Genomic DNA, 22,929 nt, shown 5'->3' on the forward strand with positions numbered 1-22,929 from the left:
TGTGTACTAGTCCTTGAACATATGCACTTATTAGACCTTTTCCCAGAAACCAGCAAGCGACACAGGAAAATAATGGCTTTTTTCATTCCTGATTAGAGCAGAAATTTGGACTGTCAAGTCTACCCACAGCAGGCACTGTAATTGTCGACTTACTCCCAAGCCATTCTTTTAGGTCTTTGCAAATTTGGAAAAGTTGAAAGAAATCTTTAATTTGGCCTCTTGAAGTCATATGTGCTCTCCTCCGAACCTGATATTGAAGGATTTATTATAAATCTGCATGGGTACCTCTCTTCATTTGGAGGGACAATAGAGCCCATTTGAACTATAAGACAAACAAAGGAGAAGAGGAGACACTGGTTTGTATTTAACCACTCAAAATGACCCAGAAAGAGTCATTTTACTATAAGCAGGTAAGGGACTAGCCTCTGATGTCATTGCAAACTGCTGTATCCAAAATTTCTCTGGCAACATCACAAAGTGAATACAGAGCCCAAAGACAAACATTTTCTCTGAATCAGCAACAGTTGCTCTGTTCTGGAAGGCTTCCAAATTGAACCTTCATTCATTAGGAAAAAAGCCCCAAAATAGACTGAGAATAACCCAGGAGAAAGAGCCACAGCCACAACATTTACCGAAAGGACAAAAGGTAAAAGAAACTAAATGGGCAGAGAGAAAGCAAGCAGCTGCAGGTTCTGAGAGTGGAACAGAGTTTAAAAAATCTAAAAATTATGGGACACACAGATATAAGATGTCCACTTTCTCTCTCAGCTACAGATCAGAATTCAGGTGAAGCACCTTTGTGCAGTCAAAAGCCAGTAAGTATCATGTAATTTCTTGGAACTGTTGTATCAAAGCAGGATACGGTTCTACACCATTTGCTGGAAATCAGACACAAGTTACTGAGCTCCATGGAAGAACTACTGGATGAAATTCATGGCTTAGTGTAGCAGGTCAAGCTAAATGATTGGAACTGATCATCCTGGCATTAAAATCCATGAACCTATAACTTCCTCTGTGTCCTGATTCAAAGCTGCTCAGGTGGTAGATGTACAAATCAAAGCCTTTGGCAGCAATAGCAGACTTGTAACAGCACGACTGTACTGTCAAGCAGATCAGGGCATGAATCCAGATTAAAAATACTAGTGCCAAGGCAAAAAAAAAAGTGGGTTTATTTTTTTTAACATGGTTTAGTTTCACAGCCCAATTTACGCATGACTCAGGGCATGATGTAGAAGGTGATAGCACAGAAAGAAGTAGTAAGGAAAGGAGCAATGTCTCAAATCGAGATTGCCCTCAAAGCCTTTACATCAGGAAGGCACAGCCTGAGAATATAGCTGCTGTACCAAGACACAAAAGCAGAGCTTGCTTTCAAGTGGACACTCAATCTGGTATGATGATGACTGAGAGTATAGCACAATATCTTTGTTCCTTTCCTGGACTAATAGTATCCTCTAACTGTAACTGTCAGCCTATAAGCTTCTAACCTTTGCAAAGGTCAGAAGGTTGATTAGAAAATGGGAAGCTTGATGCAGCTGGAATATCAGTATTTAAAGCAACAGTTTTCATCTTTCCAAGCTCATAGCATGCATTAGTGACATGAGTAACCCTGACTGAACGCACTCAGAAAGCAAGACTGCAAGAATATGAACTATTGCAAGTTATGCATGTAGTAATTCAGAGTGGTTTTATGAAGTGGGGAGGTTTACCTGATCACACAGTCTGCCTGCCTGCCAGTGCAGCTATTTCTCTGATCCATTCCCCACAATAACTTTGGAAAGCACCATCCAATTTCAAACAAAATTGTCAGAGCAACTGAACTCTCAGTGCAACGACGCTCCAATGAATGGGAATGATCCTTGGAGACAACTGGAGTTATCACAGTAGTAAGGAGAAGCAGGTGAAGGGAGGTGCCATAAAATAAATTCCTTAATATTTCTGAAATACTCAATTATTGAAGCAATGAGCACTGGGGAAAAGCCCATCCAGGTTTCAATACTCTTGTATCTAAGGATCAGTATATGTCAAGTGATGCGGCATCACATATTGAACACTGAGGATAAAGTGAAACATGAGAGATGTGAGACAGAAACCTCCTGGATCTCAATCTTTCTCCTGCTGCAGTAGTACATTTTTCTGTATCCATATAAATCCCTGTCATAAACTAATCAGGCTTTAGCTGAAAACTGGCTAGGTTTCCTAATTGATGGCATGAATCTCATGTAAGCCTCTGTTCCTCACACCTTACTTTCAAGCTCTCTCCATCTGGATTGCCAGCTCCAAATCTAAAAAGCTGGAATATTTTTTCCTCAGGTGCCTCCTAGCAGTCAGATATCCTAAAGTTTCCAATGACATTAATCCAGTGGCCATCAAAGAACTATTATCAGGCTCCTGAAGGCACTAAAAGGACTTTAACAGCCCTGACCAGTCCCACCTGGGACTCCTACCCACAGACTCTGTCCATTGCCCCGGGGGCTCTATTTAAGCTCAGCCCTGGGCTGTTAGTCTTTTTTTGAGCTATGCAGGAGAAAGGCTTCTCTGTGTCCTTGCCTCCAGTCCTCCCTCTTGGCTTAACCTTTATGCTGCAGGTAGCTTCCCTCCTGGTGGATCCCCTTGTATGTGTTGCAGCTTTCTAGGGCATAGAAAAAAGTATCAGTGTACTTTCCCTGGATCTGTACTTCTCTGACTACTTTCTCTACCTTGGTGTGATCACCTTTGTGTTCCAGTGAGATCCAGTGCATCCTGAGGTCTGGCATTTGGTAGAGAGAATAATCTGGATTTTTTTGCACCTACATTTGTGAGAGAAATATGGACTCACTTCAGCAGGGAGTAACAAGTCAGAGACATGCTTGATCTCTTCGTGTTGACCGTGACTTGCATTCTCCCTTCCCTGAGCAGATATCCCCTTTCCTATTTTATCTGACAGCGTCCTGTATTTTATTCTTGTTCCTTCCTGGACTTTGGTCTCTGGCTGCCTCTCCTATCTCTTTCTCTCTAACAGAACAAATTTTGTCTTTTGTTACCTGCAGCCACCTCACCTACCCTTATTTCACCTCCTGCTTAAGTGTAAGAGGTCTCTTCCACAGCTCACTTTCTCCTGTATTAACCAGTCTCTCTGCGATGGCCTGAATCACCTTTCTTGTCCCTGTTCTCCTCAATCTGTTTGTTTCTGCTCTCTTCTCATGTCCAGCTCCTTCCTGTACTTCAGTGTCACCATCATGTTGCACTCTCCTCCTTAGCTGTTTTCATTTATGGATGCTGTCTGTGAGATTACTCTCCATGGAAAAAATCTTCCATGAGATATTCATCCGCAGATAAGACGTGGCAGACTTGCTTTCTCATGCATTATCCTTTACCTTTGCCCCAATACCCATCAATTCTCTTTTATTTCTTCTCAAACCTGTACAAAAAAAGTTTATTCGTCAGACCTAATGTTTGCTAAAAAAAAAAAAAGTTCCATGCCAGCTCCATTATTTACTTCTGCCTGCTCAGTGGCTCTCGTGTCTGCTGGCTGCTTGGCTTTTCAGCCCTTTTGTCTAAGCCAGCCATCCTTCCACACAGATTGGGTAAATTGTTCAATAGCAGGGATCACAGGCAGGAAGCTTCCTTCATGCCTCTGTCCTACTCACAACATGCCATTCCTAGACAGCCTCCACAAACTACCGTTTGCAACAAACCAGTGGGCAGTGAGCAAACTCATAAATCTACTTACCTCCAAAGAACAACCGGACTCTCCCTTCCTCACTGAATTTTCCTGTTTACTTTCTGAATAATTGTTCATGAGTGTTCACACCATCTGTGCTATGCAACTGGAAGCGCAGGGTCCTGTGGAATAATGAATATTTGATCATGTCATTCAAGGCTAAAACAAGACCGCATGGTTTCATTCTGCCATTTCCCAACTGTACCATCTCAGCATTTCTTTCATGTCATTTTTTTATACACTGAATGCAGAGTTTTTATATATCTCTAAAAAAACCTCAGCGGGCCAATTTACAAATTTTGCATTGAAATACACTGGCATTCTCCTACTAAATCACTGGATCCACGATTTTGGCTCTGGTCCATTTTCAAATGAGCTGTAAAGTTCAGATAGTCTGAAGTTTGGGGACATTAAAATCTACAGTTTGAGGTCAGGCTTATGTTAACTTTCCCCACCCCTGGTCCTTTTCCCCTTTTCTATGGCTTCTGAAAAGCAGTCAGTGTGTCCCCAGGGGGGAACCTGTAAGGCTGAAGGGCCAAACCCAAACAGGGAGAAGTCCAACACTGGTACTTATTAGTATTGTCTTTGTGATTTTTCATCCTATGTAGCTCTTTGAACATGGACAACTTTCTCGTACAAAGGTCTGGAGAGGCATCACCTAATGTGCTACCCACCGTATCCTCCTGAGGTTTACTGGTGCTGAGCTCTGACAGAAATGCCAGCCCTGAAGTCTGTGCTCAGTCTTCCGTGAGCAGGCAGCCAACTGCTCTGTGCGGCAGCAAACCTGCCAGCTGGCCGGAGAGGGGCGATGGCATCAGCTGCAGCCTATCCCCTCTGCGAGCTACATGACATTTCTGGTCCGGGAGGATTAGAAACCAGGGGAGCGGAGAGCAAATGGCTGCAGGGAGATGAGTTTGGGGGCAGGGGAGCGCATTCACGCAACTGCTCTTTTCAACGTTTCTCTCTTGATCCCAAGCTACGGGGGAAAGGGGACGGAGGAGGGAGCCTGACTTTCAGCAAAGACCGTGGAGAAACATAACCCGCATTAGTGGTGAGATTAAAGGATTAGACTCAATTCACACCCCAGTCAAAATGAAATCTCAGCCTCTGCTTTTTGTGTAACGCGCAGCAGTGGGCTGGAGCTGTGGCAGTGGGTACAGAGCTCAGCATCCTCACCATGTGTGGAGGGAGAGGGGTCTCGTCCCTGATTTCTGGGCATTTCCTGCTCTAGTACCAGTGCCTCCCTGCAGTGAATACATAGCACTAATTAGAAGCTTCTCTTGTGACGGGTGAGGAACATGACCTACGGTCCCACCTTTCCCTTTCTTGTACACCCCATGATGGATAACTCCTCAAAGAATTTCTCAGGGGCATCCTTTCTCTGAGGCATTGCAAACAGATATTGGAATAATTTTGCTTAATGAAAAGAAAAATAACACCAAAATTCCCCTGTAAAGCACTTCTTGGATGTACCTCACTATTACAGAATCTTACGCATAAAATCACAGTTTATAGAGGAACTGGCTATTATAATCTTGGTGTGTGAAATGATCTGAGAACAGAACCAGTTTCAATAGTAACTTTTCATCTGAAGGCTAAACTAGCTCAGTTTCCAAGGTCAGGTTTTTGGTGTGAATACCTGATTCAAAAACCGATGTATGTTAAATATTTCCATGATTAAAACTCATTATTGTGTTCTAATGAAGGCAGATAAGTACAGAGGAGGCAAGTTCATTTTTCAAGTCCTTTTTCAAGCAAATAGAGAGAACTCTACTATTCAGTCAGTTTTAGTCAAGACTTCTTGCACTTCTTTCTTTCGTTTCCCCATCAAATATTCTGTAAACTCTTGTTTCCTGGCTTTAGTGAGTTTATATGCTTAGTGCTTGTAGATCAGCCCCATTCTTCAGCCACGCCAGCTTTCATTTTTGTTGAACATCTTCCCATTTCTCATTTATCTAGTAATAAGATGTTCAAAATTGAACACAGCATTGCAGGTACAATTTCCTATCCACTTGGAGTTCCAGGATTACTTGCTCAATCTCCTAACAATTTATAATTTTGTAATTCATGGTGATTTCATTGCCCTATATTTACTCTCTTTTCCAGACCACTGTTAATGTCAAATAAGACAGAGTCAAGCATCCTCTGTTAGACTGTGTCTGAGCTCTGCTATCTGACACTACCTGGAGGTGACTGCTCAGGTTCTTTGCATGCTCTTGCCCTGAATTTGTAACTTAAAATAAGCTGTGTTAGTTTACTCAATTAAAATGGTCTAGAGGCGGCTCATCAAAGTAGTAGTAAATTAGCCAACTGGAGAGTTAAAAAGAAGTTGTTGCCACATGCATTTAAACTGGAAGACAGAGGAAAAATCTACACCATTAGTGGCTGTGTGAAGAGAGAAAGCTACGCATTGCAAGCTCCGGGCTCTGCGGGTTTCCTAGGAGAGCCAGGCAGAAGTCCCACCTCCCCACGAGGCTGTTGGGCACTCCACCGTGTTCTTGCTTGGAGCTATTTGAATGTGTTCTCTTTCCCCGACAGGTCCACGGGAAGTGTGTGTGCAGACACAACACGGCAGGCGACCACTGTGAGAAATGCGCACCGCTATACAACGACCAGCCTTGGAAGCCAGGAGATGGAAAAACAGGGGCACCGAATGAATGTAGAAGTAAGCGAGAGGGAGTTTACTGACCCAGGTTTTCAGAACAAGCACTCACCGTGCCAGCAGGCAAAGTTCCCTAACAAAGTCTTCTGTCGATTTACACTAATGGTGCCGTTACAGAAACGAGGCACAAGTTGCTGGTCATTGATAGAAAAACAGTATGTGTGTTGTTTTACTGCAGCTGACCCATTTGGGCTATTGGGAAGTGGAATTTACAAGGCAGAAATCTGTTCTTCGTGTAGCTGCATCTCCTCACATGTTTTAGTGTTCCAGGTTTTTGTGGCAGGGTTTATGATACCATCAGATTGGTTTGTCTTACTGGAAGAATAGCACACAGCTCACAGCCACCCCAGCTTCTCAGACCCTGCTGGGACTCTCAGTGTTGCAATTTCCAGCTTTTATGAAAATCGAGGATTGCAGGCAGACCAAATGCCTTGCATTCTGAAATTTTCTCCATGATACACAGTAGTGAAATGATGCCATTTGAATAGCACTGCTGTGTCTATCATGTCAGCCTGGAATATATTCTCCTGTTTCCCACCAGAGTGTCGCTGTCACAACCACGCTGACAGCTGCCACTTTGATCTGAGCGTTTGGCTGGCATCAGGAAAGCGCAGTGGCGGCGTCTGCGACAACTGCAAGCATAACACAGAGGGACATCGGTGTCAAAGGTGCAAGCCAGGGTATTACCGAGATAGAGGGAAACCCATGTCTTCTACAGAGGTCTGCAAACGTAAGTGACTACTGTTAATGTGCGGTGAAGACAAATGAATGGTGGAGGAATCATTAAAAGAATGATTAAAAGAAAGAAATCAATAACTCCCATAGAAGTAGCTCGTGAGTATTACTATCCTTTCTTTGTAGTCTTTTCCTAAACTACAGTTAGCTGATCAAAGGTCATCTTCCTGATTTTCTGTGTCTGTTTCTCCCCCTGATATAACACGTTTTTTGATAACTGCTACACTTTTCCAAGTGAATTGCATTTAAAATAATATGGTTCCTTTTTTTCTTAAGGCACATTTTATTTAGCTGTTTTTTCTGCATCTCTCAAGACTGTGTGTAAACTATTGTTGAATTCCATTTGATTGCGCAACATCTGTGCACAAAAATATATATAATAATGGCTGCAGAAGGTGTAGGATGTGTAAGACCACGCATTTCCGCTTGGGAACAAATCGACAGAGCTCACTCAGCCTTATCTCTGCATTCTACAGCTGTATTATAGGGCACTCTGCCCAAATTAATTGCCTCATTAGCACTTCAATGTTAGGAAGTAACTCAGGCATAGAGGCACTAATGGTCGTACACAGAGGGTGTACAACCTCTGGATAAAGGTAGATTGCACCCAGCCAGTCTGGAACATGGCCCAAATCTCCCTCACTTGGTGTAAACATTTCCCGAGTATCCTGCCAGGCTTCACACGTCTGATTCCATCTGGTATCTATTTGGGAGGTTGCTATTTCCAACAATATACATAATTTCATTTCTCCCTTTGGATAGTTTTCTTTCCCCATAGCTCAGACATCAGTTGCCAGCACAGAGAACCCCATCCTCTCTCACCTGTGCTCGTGCCCGCTGGCACCATGTGCCTTTGAAGCTTTCCTGACTCTTTGATGTTATTCATCAAGATTCCTCTTAAACACTTCTCTCCCTAGGACTGTATGGCGTGTGATATTGCTTAAACTTTCTGTGCACAACACATCCTACATTTCTGCTTTTTTCTATTCTTTCCACTGGATCTTAGTGCCAGCACAGGCTACTTCCACGCGACCCCTTCTTCTCCATTTCACAACATTCACGGCAGAACACTGATCAGACAGGGCTGGGGGCGAGCAGCTTATCTAACCCACCCTGTATCCCACAGTGCTCCATGGTGGCCTCTCTCTAGTCTTGTTTCTACTCTGAGCAGATTGCTACAGGGAAATATTCTCATGATAATAAATGGTTGTGCCAGAAGATTAGTTTTCAATCTCATCGTACCTGAAAGAATCTGTGTATGAACTCCTGGATTTAACAGCAGGGTGACGGTGCCGTAACCAACATCGCGTGTAATATTAAATAACCGTTAAAGTCAAAGAGCACTGGAGAGCAGCAAAGAGGAAAAAACATTGTTTGAAAATACAGCCTATCTGTGTGGAAACCCTAGAACAGTCTGCCTGGATGAAATCAGACCTTGACTTTGTCTCTTTTGTTAGCAAAAGAAACACTGCTCAGAAGTTTACCTGGCTGAAAGAGCTTTATTCCTGTCGTACCATTCAAGAACAATGATGTTATTTTCACCTGGGAACACGCTGCTTGCCAGCAGAAGGGTCACAAATGCAATTGTTTCCACTCTGACTCGCATGCCCAGGCTTAGACAGCTGCCATCCCATTTTAGCCACCTGGAAGTTACACGTCTTTTCTAGGCTCCTTGTACAGCCAGTGGAGAAACAGTGGGACCTCTAGGGAGGGATTTACTGCAGGCTAACATAGATGCCTGAGACAGATGAGCTGAATTGCTCTCTAGAAGATATCTACTTCTCTTCCTTGAGGTATTCTGGATCACTAGCTTGCACTGGAGTTTCTGTTGGTTGAGATGAGTCTAACAGGTTTGCTTCAGCATTATTGCAAACGGGTAAGCATGATCTGTCTGTGCATGATTCAAGTCAACGGAACCTTTCTCAGGTGTGTAAAGCCATGCACCAGTGCTTGCTGTACCACGATGTAAGGAAACGGTATCGCAGGTCACTCTGGAGAGCCTCAGCTCTCACAGCAGTCTGATGTGTGCAAGATGATGCTTGTACCTGTGTGGAAATAGAAGGGACACTGCAGATATACCTACGGAGTTAAGAGAAACCTGGGAGGGGGTGGTTAGTCTGTGCCTTTTCCCTTTTATTGAAGGTGAGGAGAATTCCCACTGTGACATTTGACAAATTACCTTAATACGACAGTGTTTTGTATGATGAAAGAACTGATCCCCAGACACTTCCCCATGTGGTTTGCAGGCAGTGTATAAGCATGCCCTTCATCTTATGCTGCACCTCTGCAGAGAATTTTCAGGGAATGTTTCACTACTTTGGTTATTATAAGTGACAGCAAAACCAGAAACACCAGGGCAGACAGGCAGAGCTGTTGTGCACAGAATCAGTTTGATAGAGGGAAGATTTCACTTCCAGGACCATCATCAGCTCCTTATGCCTCCAGCTGATATTAACCGAAAGGCCCCATGCAGGATGTAACACAGAGGTCCTCTTCTCCATCCTTCATTGCTATTAAACTTAATCTGGTGTGGTCTGAGTAAATTGTTCAGGTTGTGTGACCCTAAAAACAACTCTGATTACTCAGAAACAGTTACTGTTTTGAGCACTGCTGATATGTAAGAAATTAGACAGTTAGACCATGGAGTACATTGCAGGATGTGACACAGAGGTCCTCTTCTCCATCCTTCAGGCTGATAAACTTTCATTGCTATTAAACTTAATCTGGTGTGGTCTGAGTAAATTGTTCAGGTTGTGTGACCCTAAAAACAACTCTGATTACTCAGAAACAGTTACTGTTTTGAGCACTGCTGATATGTAAGAAATTAGACAGTTAGACCATGGAGTACATTTCTCTCATACTGATCAGAAATTGAAGAGCTGTCCCTCCTGGATTAGCATGTTTGTGAAGATTTAAATGTACCAGTTCCAAAGCATCATCTCACTTTGATAAAACCACGCAAACAGTGCCAGACTAACAACACTAAATGAAAGACCCACCCCCTGGGCAAGTGCTGAAAAACAGTCATAAACTGCAAACAGCAGACTGGATGGATGATTTTGGTGAGAGCAACCTGGTCCTCAGCTTCCCATTTTGAGCTCAGAGGGGGGAAAAAAAAAAAACCCTCAATGGGAGATAAAAACTTGACCCTTGTGTGCAGTAGATACTGAGCTGGGAAAGGAAATCTGATGAAAAAGCTGAATGAAATGCTGTGCTAATCCCTTTGAGAAAGCACGCTTGAAGAGTGCTCTGCCATCCAGAGCAAAGTCTAGGTTCAGCTGTGACATCCCCCTCAGGCTCCCAGAAAGTTAACAGGACACTGCTCAGGCCCAGAAAGAGTCTTTAAGCATTAGTCATAATAATGAGCACCATTCTCTCTTAATCACTGCTAGGAAAAAAAAAAAAAAAAGTTGTATAACAATTGGATGTCCTGGCACTATCCAAACCACCCTTTGCTGACCCTCCAATGTGAGCCTGCAAAGACATTCCCTTGAAAGAAAAAAAAAAACCAAAACATAAATTTGACATGTAAATGTGAATCTGCTGTTCCTTTTTGTCTGCAGAGATAGCCTGCCTCTGATCCGCTTGCGTCTCCTGTTCCTAGCAGCTGGGGAGGAATGAGAGCCAGGTCGTGTGCAGAGCCTTGTTTTGACACTGCTTAGATCTTTACTGAAAAAAAAGGAAGGCATGAAAAGAACCCCAGAGGAAGGCACGCACCTGCCTGTTATTGGGGGTGACAACACAGGATTAAGTAGTTTGGATATAGACTTGTATGGGAGCTTTGACTCGGAAGCCTAATCGTTTCCTAACCAATGGTTAGAAAAGCTGCTGTATCCTTGGCTCTTTCCTGTGGCTTATTTGGAGGCTTAAGGGATCCTTCTGAAATGGCACCATCTTTTGTACTCACCCTTTGCTTAGCTTAAAAAATAATGCAGGCATGTAGACCCATTAAAAAGGGTCTCCAGGAAAACAAGCTTTTTTTTTTTTTTTACCCTAAGCACAAGGGTTGAAAATTAAAATGTGCCCAGATGCGTGCACACACACACTCTGAAAAGCTCCGCTTCTCATCCTTTTCCTTCTGAGCAGAGGGGGTGAACTTTTAATTGTCATATCACAAAGGCCTGATCACATCGTGGTTCAAAGTCTGTCTTAATCAGCCCTGACCACACACGCAGCTGTCTATCTTATTTCCTTCATTGAACAAACATCATCGGCTGAGTCGATCCCCACATCTGACATGCTTTAAAAATTGCCTTGAGTCGGTCATGTGCTCCAAAGATGCACGTGTCTGTATTTCAGACTCAGAAGGCTTTGTTTGATTTTTCATTTTGCCTGGTTTTTATCAAATAGCCGGAGTCTGCTCATAGCTGTGTCTTATGCAGTATTATTAGACAGAAGTTTAAGTCAAGATACCTCAAAGACCACTGAATTACTTGGAGCACTTGCTGCTTTCCTATAAGCTGGGACTATATTGTTACAACCATTATTATATTTTACATCTGTGTCTAATTACATAGGAAAGACAGCTGTGCTGAGGGCAGACAGATTTATCGAGGACTTCAGTGGAGACTGCTGTATGAATTATTCATTTTTCATTATTCCCTGTCTCCTCCTTTTTACAGTCTTTTCCGACAAAACAAACCTGGTATAGGAGTGAGACTGAAAGGCAAGAGGATGCTTTGTGCTACTTTGTGACGGATAGCCCGTTGTAGAGTACAATGATGAAATTTTTCATTACGCTGCTGTCAAGGGGAAAACCCAAATAAACCAGCCATCCCTGAGCCAGAACTGTCTGCACACCGTCCCTAACATAATGGATGATGCCTTTGACAAACAAGGCCATTGTCGTATCGGCTGGTGTTTTGTTAGCCAGGGAGGCGGGTGGAGAGAAAACTAGGGTTTGCCAAGAGAAAAGAAGCAAAAATCAGCAGGGAAAGATGATATGTTGTCAAATATTGGGAAATGTAAAAGGGTGAGGTTTTGGAAACCTGCTTTTATGTTTCTTTAATTGGAAGTTTTATCTGTAAATCGATAGTACTATTAAACAGATAAAACCCAGTCATCAACAACTGCCCCTTCATCATGTGACATGTGGGCTCTTATTTTGGGAGTTACCTTAGCTGCACAACTGGGATTTTGGCTGTAATACTCTGGAAGCCAGACAATGTACACACCCAAGCTGAAACGCTAAATAAACACAGACTGAGTAAAGCATTTGCAAGCCACTTGTATAACTCATCTGAAAGTGCTGTACATTTAGTGATTCAGCTTGCTTTCTGATCCACCAGAAGCTGTCCCAGTTTCTAATTGGGGAATATGCCCCACAGTTCATTTGGAAACATTGGTTTTCCTGAACTGTAGCCCCAAAATGGGAAAAAAAAAAAAAAAGGTACTTTTTTTCCTACCTCCTCATCAGCTTCTGCCAATGCTGTCAGTCACTGTCCTATAATACTTAGGGATAGGATGGGAGAAAGTCTCACCTTCCTGAATCAGGATCTAGTCTCAGTTGGTGATAGGTAGTCGATGATGATTTACCCATCTGTTATGTGACCTTAACTAATGAAACCTGAAAACTAGAAATAAGATGGGAATAAAGATAGACCCAGAAGTTGCAGAAATAGAAGAAATTTAAGATGAAAACTCCACAGGTAGATCTTACATACAGAGATATTACAGTGAAATCAGAAACCTGGGTTCAAGCCAACCCAGCTGTTGGCAACCTCTTGCTTCTTGTGGCTCAGACCTGTCTGCAGTAAAGGAAGCACGTGTTTCCTCTCCTTATCCCCAAATCTATCACATCCATTTTGTTTTCAGTGATGAACAGAACTCAGTGTCTCCTCTTTTAGGGTGATGTAGTCAGCCCTGCAAAAATCTGTGCAAAAATAATTCAAGTTGAGCAGCAACAAATCAGAACTTGCCTTTGAAACTGTCAGTGCTAATGAGCACTTCATTGTTACACCTGCTCTCCAGAACTGACAGCAAAATCCCTGGGTTTGCTCCCAAAGTCAAGACTGCTTTGTGGCAAACAGGCGAGCCTGCTGCCATCCGCCAACCAGCTCATTGTGCTGAGTACATTGCCCATGACAGCACGCTTATTTTCTGTCCTTAGGCTACTGTGCTAGCGTCCCTTGAAAACAACGGATTGAGATCTGTCTACAGCAGAGTGTAATAATATTATTAAAAATATTGACATAAAGAACACAGGGCACGGTGAAAAAAAATAACTATGTGGTAAGCAGATCAGAAGATAAATGCCCTTTAAACAAAATTGCTCATCTTTCTTCTCATACTATTTTCAAAAGATATTTTCTTTTCTTGAGCGTCATGATGTAAGTGAATCTGTCCCTGCTACACGTAACATTCTTTATAGTCATATACTTGCCCCTTCCACTTGGAAAATGATGTGTGGAATCAGAGTGCTCATTTGGCTTCTTATCTGTGAGCTCATGAAGAAAAGTAGTTTGATTAGAAGCAATGATGGGCGAACTTCAAAAGCTTTGGAGATCATGTTTGGTTCAGATAAGCATCCAAAAGGCTGGCCCTTGATCCAAGCTATCTAAACACCTTGGGTGTTCAACATTTAACTGAAAATCTCTGTTAAAGTGGGTCTTAACCACAAGATTTTTATTTCTGCCCTCTTCCAGACGGATGAAGTAGTGATACATTTCTTTTTCAGTCTCTGCTACAAGCAAAAGCAAGGGGCACGCTGCTTTGTTAATACAAAATAATAAAAAAAAAGCTGAAATATCAAACTTTTTTGAATATCAAAAATCAATGGGTAATTTTATTGCTTTTATTTTACCTCTGCAGAGCTGTTGGCACAAAGCTTGACCATCTCAGCTAGCCTCTGCCCTGATGGAGAGGAGTCAACTGTGTTGGCTTTGCACCGCTGTCTGTATATTGCTTTCTGCCTGATGCTGTCACAGTGGGAGTGTACTGGTGGCATGGGATTATGACAATTTATTGTCTGTGAAGGCAGAGTTGCCCACAGGAGCTGTAAAAACATTTTACTGCCAAGTTGCCTTGAATTGCCAGGCTGGTGTCAAACTGGCAATAGCATCAGAAAGATCTGAGTTTTTTCCTCCTATTTGCTCATCTCCAGCTACATGTAAAATACATCTAGTGCATTTAGAGACCGCCTCTCATTCTGTCCACCTTCCTTATAACAAATCTGCTCATGTATTTGTACAAAAAATGTCATCAGCTTCCTTACACACATATGATACTGCATGGTGAGATGTGTCCCTTAGAACCCACACTGAAGGAAATTTGTGAGCTCTTTGGAGGCAGAAATCAAAAAAAATGTTTTGGGTCATCTGAACCACCTGCATAAACTGCATCTAGCCCTCGAGGAAACAGTAGTTTTGTGATCTCTGTGTTCACAGGAAAGACAATGTAGGCAATAGCTACCATTTTTTACTTCATCCATGCTAGTGAATCTTTTTGCAGAACACTTTAAAAGTCAATCACCTGCAAGCCCCTTTAAAAATAAACACATAGTGGAGGCTTCCTGCCACCACTTCAAAACTCTGTATGGTCAAGATTTGTGTACTAGGGAAGAACTGATTTCCACACATAAATGGGTCCCAGTTGTACTTGTTTTGCTGTGCTTAATGAGTTATAAAGAAACAAAAATAATATTGCAAATGTAGGCTGACAATGCAATGTTGACCAGTTCTGACTTAAAACTACTGAGCATAAGGAAGAGGGCGCGGGTTTATCAGCCTTGCAAAAATTAACCAGATGACCCCTGGTCACATAATCTCAGTCACTTCTTACCATATCTCCATAGCTTGCGCCTGCCAGCCAATGGGTTCAGCCAACGCAACTTTCAGCAGAAGCTGGCGATGCCATCCCAAGACGGGATTCTGCTACTGCAAGCCCGGTGTGGCGGGTCCCCACTGCGATAGATGTCTCATGGGCTACTGGGGCTTTGGAGAAAATGGCTGTCGCCCTTGTGACTGTGCCAGAGACTGCGACCAGCATACTGGAAACTGTTTCAATGGGTAAAGAAGCCCTCCTTTGGGTTCACTTTGAGATGGGACTCTGTGAAATGAAACAAAGATTAACTGAAATACTGCAGCAATGACAATAACTGGAGGATGCTGGAGGGTGTGCAATCATCTGAAGAGGTGGCTGGAAATCATAAAAGGTTTCTTAGATTACATGTGGTGGCTGGCACACTTTTAAGTCCATTGTATTATCCAAGGCAATCTTAAAATTATGACTTTTTGCAGTAATAACACGGAACTCCACAACCCCATGGAAATATATAGAGCATCTTTAAATACACCTGTTTGCCTTGGAAATAGATGGAAGAGTCTGGAGAGCTTGCCTCTCATCTGTGCTCAGGGTAAAATGAATTACAAGGTCTCCCTTTTGTTTCTAGAGGGGAGGCATCTGTACTCCAAAGATGCATTAATCAGTACAGAAATCCTATGATTTGCTGAGTGACTGCAGTGTTATGGGTCCTGCAGGTGTCCTCAGCTCCTAGTGACATTGAAAGTGGTCACTAGCTTTGAGTTACTTAATTCAGTAAAAACAAACAAACAAAAGCAAAAAAGGCCCAATAGAGTTACTTAAAAAAAAAAAATTCAAAGTCAGCAGTGCTAAGGCATAAATAAAAGCCTAGATCTTGTGATCTCGCTATATGGCATGAATCATTCTATGAAGCCTTGCTCTCATTTGCACTCCCAGCCTGAAGAAAGCAACCTCATCTGTCTGGATACAGCCACATGCTTCAAACACCCGTGTTCCACCCATCTCACATCCTAACCAAGTCTTCTCTTTCATTCTCCCCCCAGCTATGACAATGAGCCATTTTTTAACATCCCCATTGGGGGACGAATCCCAGACCTTGTGCAAACGCCAACCAACGAGAGCGAAGAGGAGTGGAAATGGAACGACCACGAGCAGGGATTTTCGGCACTGAGGCACCCAGGTACAGCCCAGGGTCTGGGAACATTTAATGACTTCACTCAGGGCCAGTTCTTTCTTCACCCCGACTCAAATTCCCCCACTCATCTCTAGCTTGTCTGTCCCTCATCTGCTGGCAACATCTGCTAATCGGAACTGTACAGGTTATCATTACCCTTATGTAGTTATTCTCCAAACCAACTGTACTATCCAACTTTGGGTTTAGAAATTGGTAAGTCATGAATAAGATTGTGTGGAAAAATACTCTCCTTTTGTTGTCACAATTATAGTCATAATGCTTATGATTTTACACAGCCCCCTTCTCAAGCGTTCAGCTGCTGCTCAGAACTTCAAATGGTTTGTACAAAGATCACGTCAGCCACTGCTGACACGCTCCGCATCTGGGGTGGAATGAAAGTGGTTCTAAAAGTAAGACGTTCCTCATGGCACAACAGCTCTTATAACTTTATAACCAACTACCATTTGCTTTTCTTTTCTCTCTTATGTCCTGGCTCTTCTCCAACCCCTTGTGTTCTGTGGTTCCCCTTCTAGAGAAGTGTGTGTGCAAAGAAAAGGTGCTTGGAAGCGTCACTGACTTCTGCCAAATGAAATACGCTTATGGTAAGTGGCTAACACGCCCTCGAGGTGTGACAATTTCCCAATGTTCTCTCTGTGCATGTTCTTAGCTGATAGCTATGAAAAATGACAGGACCGGCTAAGTCCTGAAATAAGAGGTAGGGTTTCTTCTGCCTTTTTTGACTAGTGACATGTCCAACTTCTGGTCCGACCTGAATAGCAATTTGCATGCAAGGCTCTGTGGTGTCTCCTTTCCACCCCATCAGCTTCCCTCTTTACAGCTGCAGGAGTGCTAGAATTGTCACTTAGTGGAATGGTTGGCCTCAACATCAAGAAAAAAATGATAAAAACCTCACCTTTAAACTGCTGTTGTTTTTGCACTCATTAAGCAGGTTCAAATGGCCATGCTTGTTTACCAGGAAAGTATTTAATACTGTCCTTTATGAACACCTGGTTCATGCCATCCCATGAAGCAAGAAAGGAAAGCTCTGGGATCCAAAGATTTGATGTGCCTGAGTCATGACACAACAAAGCCTGCTTGTGGGGCTGATCTAGATGAGACGACGCTGCCAAAAAGTTATGGCATCCTATTAAATTAAAGGAATAGAAATTTATCATGGCAATGAGATGTTGGGCCACAAAACAAAAATGCTTTTTCTGGTTTGTTGTGCAATCATGGAATTTTAGCCATGTGACATGCCTGCAGTCTGATGGGAACCTTCCTGACTTCCTCCCTGTAGAGCAGACAGTCCCTTCCCACAGGACACAATTTTTGAGAGGCTGGTGTTAAAGCTCAACACAAATTTTCAAACTGCAAAATAGAAAGCCTAGAATTAGTGCACTTAAAATCAGGCTGATAGCTGCTGCTCTGTTTTTTCTACCCTTCCTGTGTATACAAACAAGTGCTTTCCTATGATTTCCAAGCATTTGACATCAGCTCATTAAAAACAATTTGCTAAATAACATGGTGAACAGATCAGTTAACTAATTCAATAGAAAAATCTAGTTTTTCTTCTCCAAGTTTATTTAGAAAGCCCTGACTGAAGTGGATGAGCATAGGAATATGCTTTCTGTCCAACTACAGTGTTTTTTCATGTCTCCTTTCAAGGTGTTAAAATTCTACCTTTTAGCAGCGCAAACCAAAATTAATTTAGAAATTAATTGTTGGTCTCTATCTTGGTATGTTTTCTGGCAGTGATAAAAGCAAGAATCCTCTAAACCAAAATTAATTTAGAAATTCATTGTTGGTCTCTATCTTGGTATGGTTTCTGGCAGTGATAAAAGCAAGAATCCTCTCAGCTCATGACAAAGGGACCCATGCAGAAGTTATCGTGAAAGTGAAGAAAGTCCTGAAATCAGGCAAAGTGAAAATTGGTCGGAGCAACAGAAGCATTTACCCAGAATCCTGGACCAACAGGGGATGTACATGTCCCATTCTCAATCCTGGTAAGGACAAAATGCTTACCAGGTATTTTCCTTCCCCTGTAAGCAGTGGTGACAATTCATGATGAACTCAACGCTTCCCATCAGTCTTTCCAGGACAGAGTCCTTTGATTCATCCACACCAAAGAGGGAGTCAACAGACAGGTGCAGTAAAAAGCATTTTCTTATCAGAGAACAAAGTTTTACCAAAAAGCTCAAACCTCCCTGGAAATGTTTTACTTTCAGTGACTTTATTTGATCTTCCAGAATATTTGTGACTAGAAGAATGTTTGTGAGGAAAATAAAATAAAAAATGCCCTGTATTTTTATGTCCAAAGAGTTTTCATCCTCACTCTGTATTCTCACATTATGCTTTACTTCTTTGGAAAAACCAGACATTATTATGAAAATTTTGGAAAGTGGAAGGAATCTAACTTATTCTACACCATTGTAAATAAATAAGATCTCCTCCTTTTTTTTTTCCTACTGTAAATTCTAGCGCATTCAATGGTTTGTTCCATCAAAGCCTAAAGCTGACAACCTAAAGCATATTGGAAACCAGTCATGGGTGAAGAGCATAAAACCAAATGAATTTAATTTCAAACCAAGTAAGACAGGAAAATCTTTAATAATTAGAAAAATCACCTTTTAAGTAAATAAAGCCCCTCTTTCTAGAACCAGTTTGGGATAGGTGTCTGTTTGCTCCCTAAGAGCTCAGAAATTCAGTTGCTAGAGATACAGGTGCTATGCCATTGCCTCTTGATAAAAATCAAAGCTATGGACAGGTCCCACTCACGGCAGTTCTGCAGATTTCAACACATTGTTTGACCGAAACCCTGCCCCGAGATCACGGTACACCCTGGCTCATGGAGGAAGCCTTACCTTCTCTCTCTTCCTGGAGCTTTTATGCCTACTTTTACCCTCCTTTCTATACAAGCATTAGCAGTTGCTTCCCAGCACACAACTTTCAAGGAGGGCAGGAGGGGACAAAGGTATAAGCAGCAGCCACCAGATCTCTGGTGTAATGCTACTGAAGGACATGGAGTTACAATGGCTTAAACCAAAGGTCAATATGCACATGAAAGTATGTATACGCATAAAACGCATACACTGGATGAAGCTGGCTAGAATGCTACACGCCAGATCCTTATGAAACAGAAATTGTACACTTGAGTTTTCTTCTATTTATTGACAGAAGTTTTTCCTTTTTTTTTTTTTTTTTTTAAACTAGGTACTGACTATCTTATAGCAGGCCAGGAGGACTCTAGGACCAGCAAACTCCTTGTGAATATGAACAGCCTGGTGAAACCCTGGAAAGCATATTTGGGAAAGCAAGTATCAGATATTCTTCGAACTGGGTGCAAATAATTTCTGCTTCAGAAGTTACAGCACTGAACTTTGCTTTCTAGAACACTGCAGTGAAAGGTGTAGCTAAACCACGCGTTCCCATTCAACATGCTCCTAGCTGAAATGCTGAAAGCAGACTTACCATCCTTTCTCCTTTCACGTGCTTAGACAGGAAACTTAGGACATGACTACTTTTTTCAGAAAATGCACAGCCTTATCATACAAACGAACTAGTGCATCATACATAGGTTACAAGTCAGTTCCTAATTTGAGCCTGATTCCACGCAGCCAGAGAATCATTTTTCAAGGCAAAGCTAAAGATCTGGACTAGTGTTTCCATACTTCAGGTCAGAGCCTGATATTAGTACGTATAAGCTGCTTACATAATGCATTCATTACTTGGGTGTAGGTTTCTTTATAAGTGAACCACTAACAGGCAGTAATTTCAGCTTTACAAGTGGCATAACATTAAACAAGCATGTCAGATACTACTTAAAAGAGCTCAGATTGATTTAACACTGGACTGCAATTATGCCAATATAGCGGGTTGCTTTCTAGAAGGCAATATTATCCCATCGCTGGACAGAAACAAAGACATGACTTCTCTTGGGACAAGGTCCTTTATGGATGTACATTGCTACCACCAGTGCTGCAAAAAGCACCTTGGCTCAAACTTCACTCCAAATCCAACCCTGGCTCTCTAAGGTCGTTTTGCTCTTTGCTGTAGTACTTCAGTCTGTGACAGCACAGCTTTCACAGTGATTACACTAAAAAGCTTTATGCCAGGAAAGAGCCAAATCATGCGAGGAACTAACAGCTGCTCTGATGATGAGATTGTAACACCACAAAAGCTGCAAGGCAGAAGCAGGAGGAGGTAAATGGACAGGCTGGACTGCAGATGAAATGAGGTAGCTATAGTTACCGAGAGAGCAACCTGGCTATTTGAACTGTGCTCAAGACCACCGGTGTTTGATGGCACTTAGCGCTTTTACTCTGCTTTATTTCTCTTGGTCACGCTTCAGGTCAAGATACTGAAGCCAGGCTTCTCTCCCAGTGAGCCTGAGGATTATTTTTCCCTCCACAGAAGTACAGGGGTGGCAACATCTGCATTCTACGTAAAATTAATTCTGTTCTGCAAAAGCATTATTTTTAAAGCAATTTTGCCCTACCCTATAGTGAGAGGTAGCTACTTAAATCATTCCCTAACACAATATTTTGAGAAAACTGTATTCTAAGACCTCTGTCCTCTGGTTAAGGACTCACGATCAAATGAAGCTGGTTGGAGCACATTCCATCATCAAGTAAAGCTGAAATTATGAATCAGTCTGTTCTTTCAGGGGGTTACAGAGAAAAGCACTCACACATGCTACTTTTGCATATTTCTGTTCCATGCTTGTAATTTTTAATGCTCTCAGGAAAGAGGAGATACCTGCATTTAGCACTGTCTGATGGGCACACAGGAGTATCTAGAAAGTCCTAATACTAATGCAGAGTGATGAAAGTCCTAGTCTACAACTCAGGCCACCAGTTTGTTCTCTTTATCACTGGGAACCTGAAAAACCAGCTTCTTTCATTCTGTTTGTTGCTGTTTTCCTTTTAACTTCATACTGGTTGAAAAGCAGAAAAATCCTCAGCTCATTTGGAAATGGATGACAGGCAGATATTTACAAAATAAAAGCCTCACTTTTCTCCCAACAGTGCATAAACAGTGTTTCTCCCTCCTCCCTTTTCAGGAAGTCTCCCCTCCTCCATTGCCATTGCCTCCCAACAGTGCATAAACCAGGAAGTCTCCCCTCCTCCATTGCCATTGCTTTCCCTCTTTCTCTTCATTATTTATTTGTTGTTACCTAAAGTGGTATCCAACAATGTGGCATCTCCAAGAAGCCATTTAATTAATGCAATAAAACACTTTTTAACCAATGTCAGCTTACAGAAATTAAGAGCATAGCAACTGCTTGCTTTATTGTCTCCAGAAATTATCTCACAACAAAAAGATTGACTAGTTCTCTTTCAAATATCAATAAAGATGTGTACATGAATTTACAGTCTGTTCTCAAAGGGTCTCTCAGTATAAATTAAAATCAAGTGTAGGTTTAGAACTAAGCTCAGGAACACGCTTTTCAGCAGAGGCCATTTTACCTGCAGGGGATCTTATTTACTGATAATCACATTCCATTCTGGTTTCGAGTCAGTACCATGCATTAAAGCAAACTCCCACATTCCACTTTTTGTGCCAGACTGGTGATTTTCTGGGGAGGGTAAACATCTGCATAGTTCCTTTCTGTGCATGAAAGTTATTTTTTTAACATGGTCATTTACAAGCATTTCTAGCTACTGCTGTTAGGAACACGATGTGGAACAAGAATATCGATACCCTGGTGTGTTCTCTTGGGGCCTACTGTAACACACTGACTGATTAATGACTACCCAATGCAAACACCTAATTATACACAAACAACGTAGTCATTGGTATATCACACATTTCAGGCATCTCAAAAGTAGATGACACACACTTTAGAGAACAGTATAAAGCAAGTGGAGTGGTGGAACCAAAAAATATTCAACTAATTTCTTCTCCTCCTTCTGATTTCCCACTCTTAGAATCTCCAATTTAGTTGGTGGGACCTGTGTAGCTAAGCCTACTTCATTCCCTCCATTAGTTCAAAAATTACACATTTTGTTCCAACTACTAGCTCGTGTTTAATGGTTTTGCTCTACAGAGTAGCAGGTATTCCATAAGCATGTAATTTAATTTCAAAGTGAAAAATGAAAGTACATGAGGGTGAGTCAACACTGCAAAGTGACTTTTTATTGGTATCACTGCTAACCAAGTATCTCTGACTTCACAGAGAAGAAAAATAAAATAATAAAATTCCAACTCCCACAGAGCTACTATGTGCAATCTCTTCGTTGTGCAGTGCTACAATCCAGGTAGCCTGTCTGAAAATAACCGTCTAAATAGGAACAAACTGCATAGAGCAAGTCAGAACAGCTACTGATTAAAGAAGAGAAAGTTTCAATTGATCACCACAAGACTTCAGAAAAGAAAAAAAGAGATGTTATTGTGTACTGGTACCTGAAATGAAGATGAGCATGAGACAGTGCAAGATGACAACAGTCTTCCTAGTAAAAGCTGTTACACATTCCTCAGAACAAGCAAGCAAGGTCATACAGAGTACATTAAAAGAACTAACATAGAAGGTATGGTATTCCTCTACCAAGAAAAAATTGTTTTGTAGGCCCATGTACAACATCACACACATTAAAAGAGGATGGCCTCTTTTAATTCATCTGAAATGGGACCTATCTTTAAAGTGGCCATAGGAACAACCAACCCTAGGACAAAGAGACAAGGTGTCTCACAAGCAGGAGCAACCACATACCAGACAGTAGCAATGATGTATCACTGCATAAGGATGAAATCAAAACCTTTACCCACAAGAAAATAAGTCTAGAAAGCTGTGGAAAATTTATAATAGGGCAGGTGATAGTCTGAAGCAGAAGCACATCTAAGTTTTCACAGGTAGCAGCAAACTCAGGATTGCTAGAGGTCAAAGTAGGTCTCTGTAAC

General features: G+C 42.0%; 1 protein-coding gene across 1 annotated transcript in view; it reads left to right on the forward strand.

Annotated features, from left to right (window-relative positions):
- Positions 1-19,379, forward strand: part of LOC104471867 (netrin-4-like) — a 46,667-nt gene extending 27,288 nt beyond the window's left edge. Inside the window, 7 exon segments of the mRNA XM_010087362.1 lie at positions 6,239-6,365; positions 6,904-7,092; positions 14,890-15,103; positions 15,902-16,038; positions 16,566-16,634; positions 17,865-18,035; positions 19,243-19,379. Coding sequence (XP_010085664.1) covers positions 6,239-6,365; positions 6,904-7,092; positions 14,890-15,103; positions 15,902-16,038; positions 16,566-16,634; positions 17,865-18,035; positions 19,243-19,379 — 1,044 coding nt within the window.
- Positions 19,380-22,929: the final 3,550 nt, after the last annotated feature.

This window comes from Pterocles gutturalis, unplaced genomic scaffold (genome assembly GCF_000699245.1).
Source record: "Pterocles gutturalis isolate BGI_N339 unplaced genomic scaffold, ASM69924v1 scaffold6921, whole genome shotgun sequence".
NCBI lineage: Eukaryota > Metazoa > Chordata > Aves > Pterocliformes > Pteroclidae > Pterocles > Pterocles gutturalis.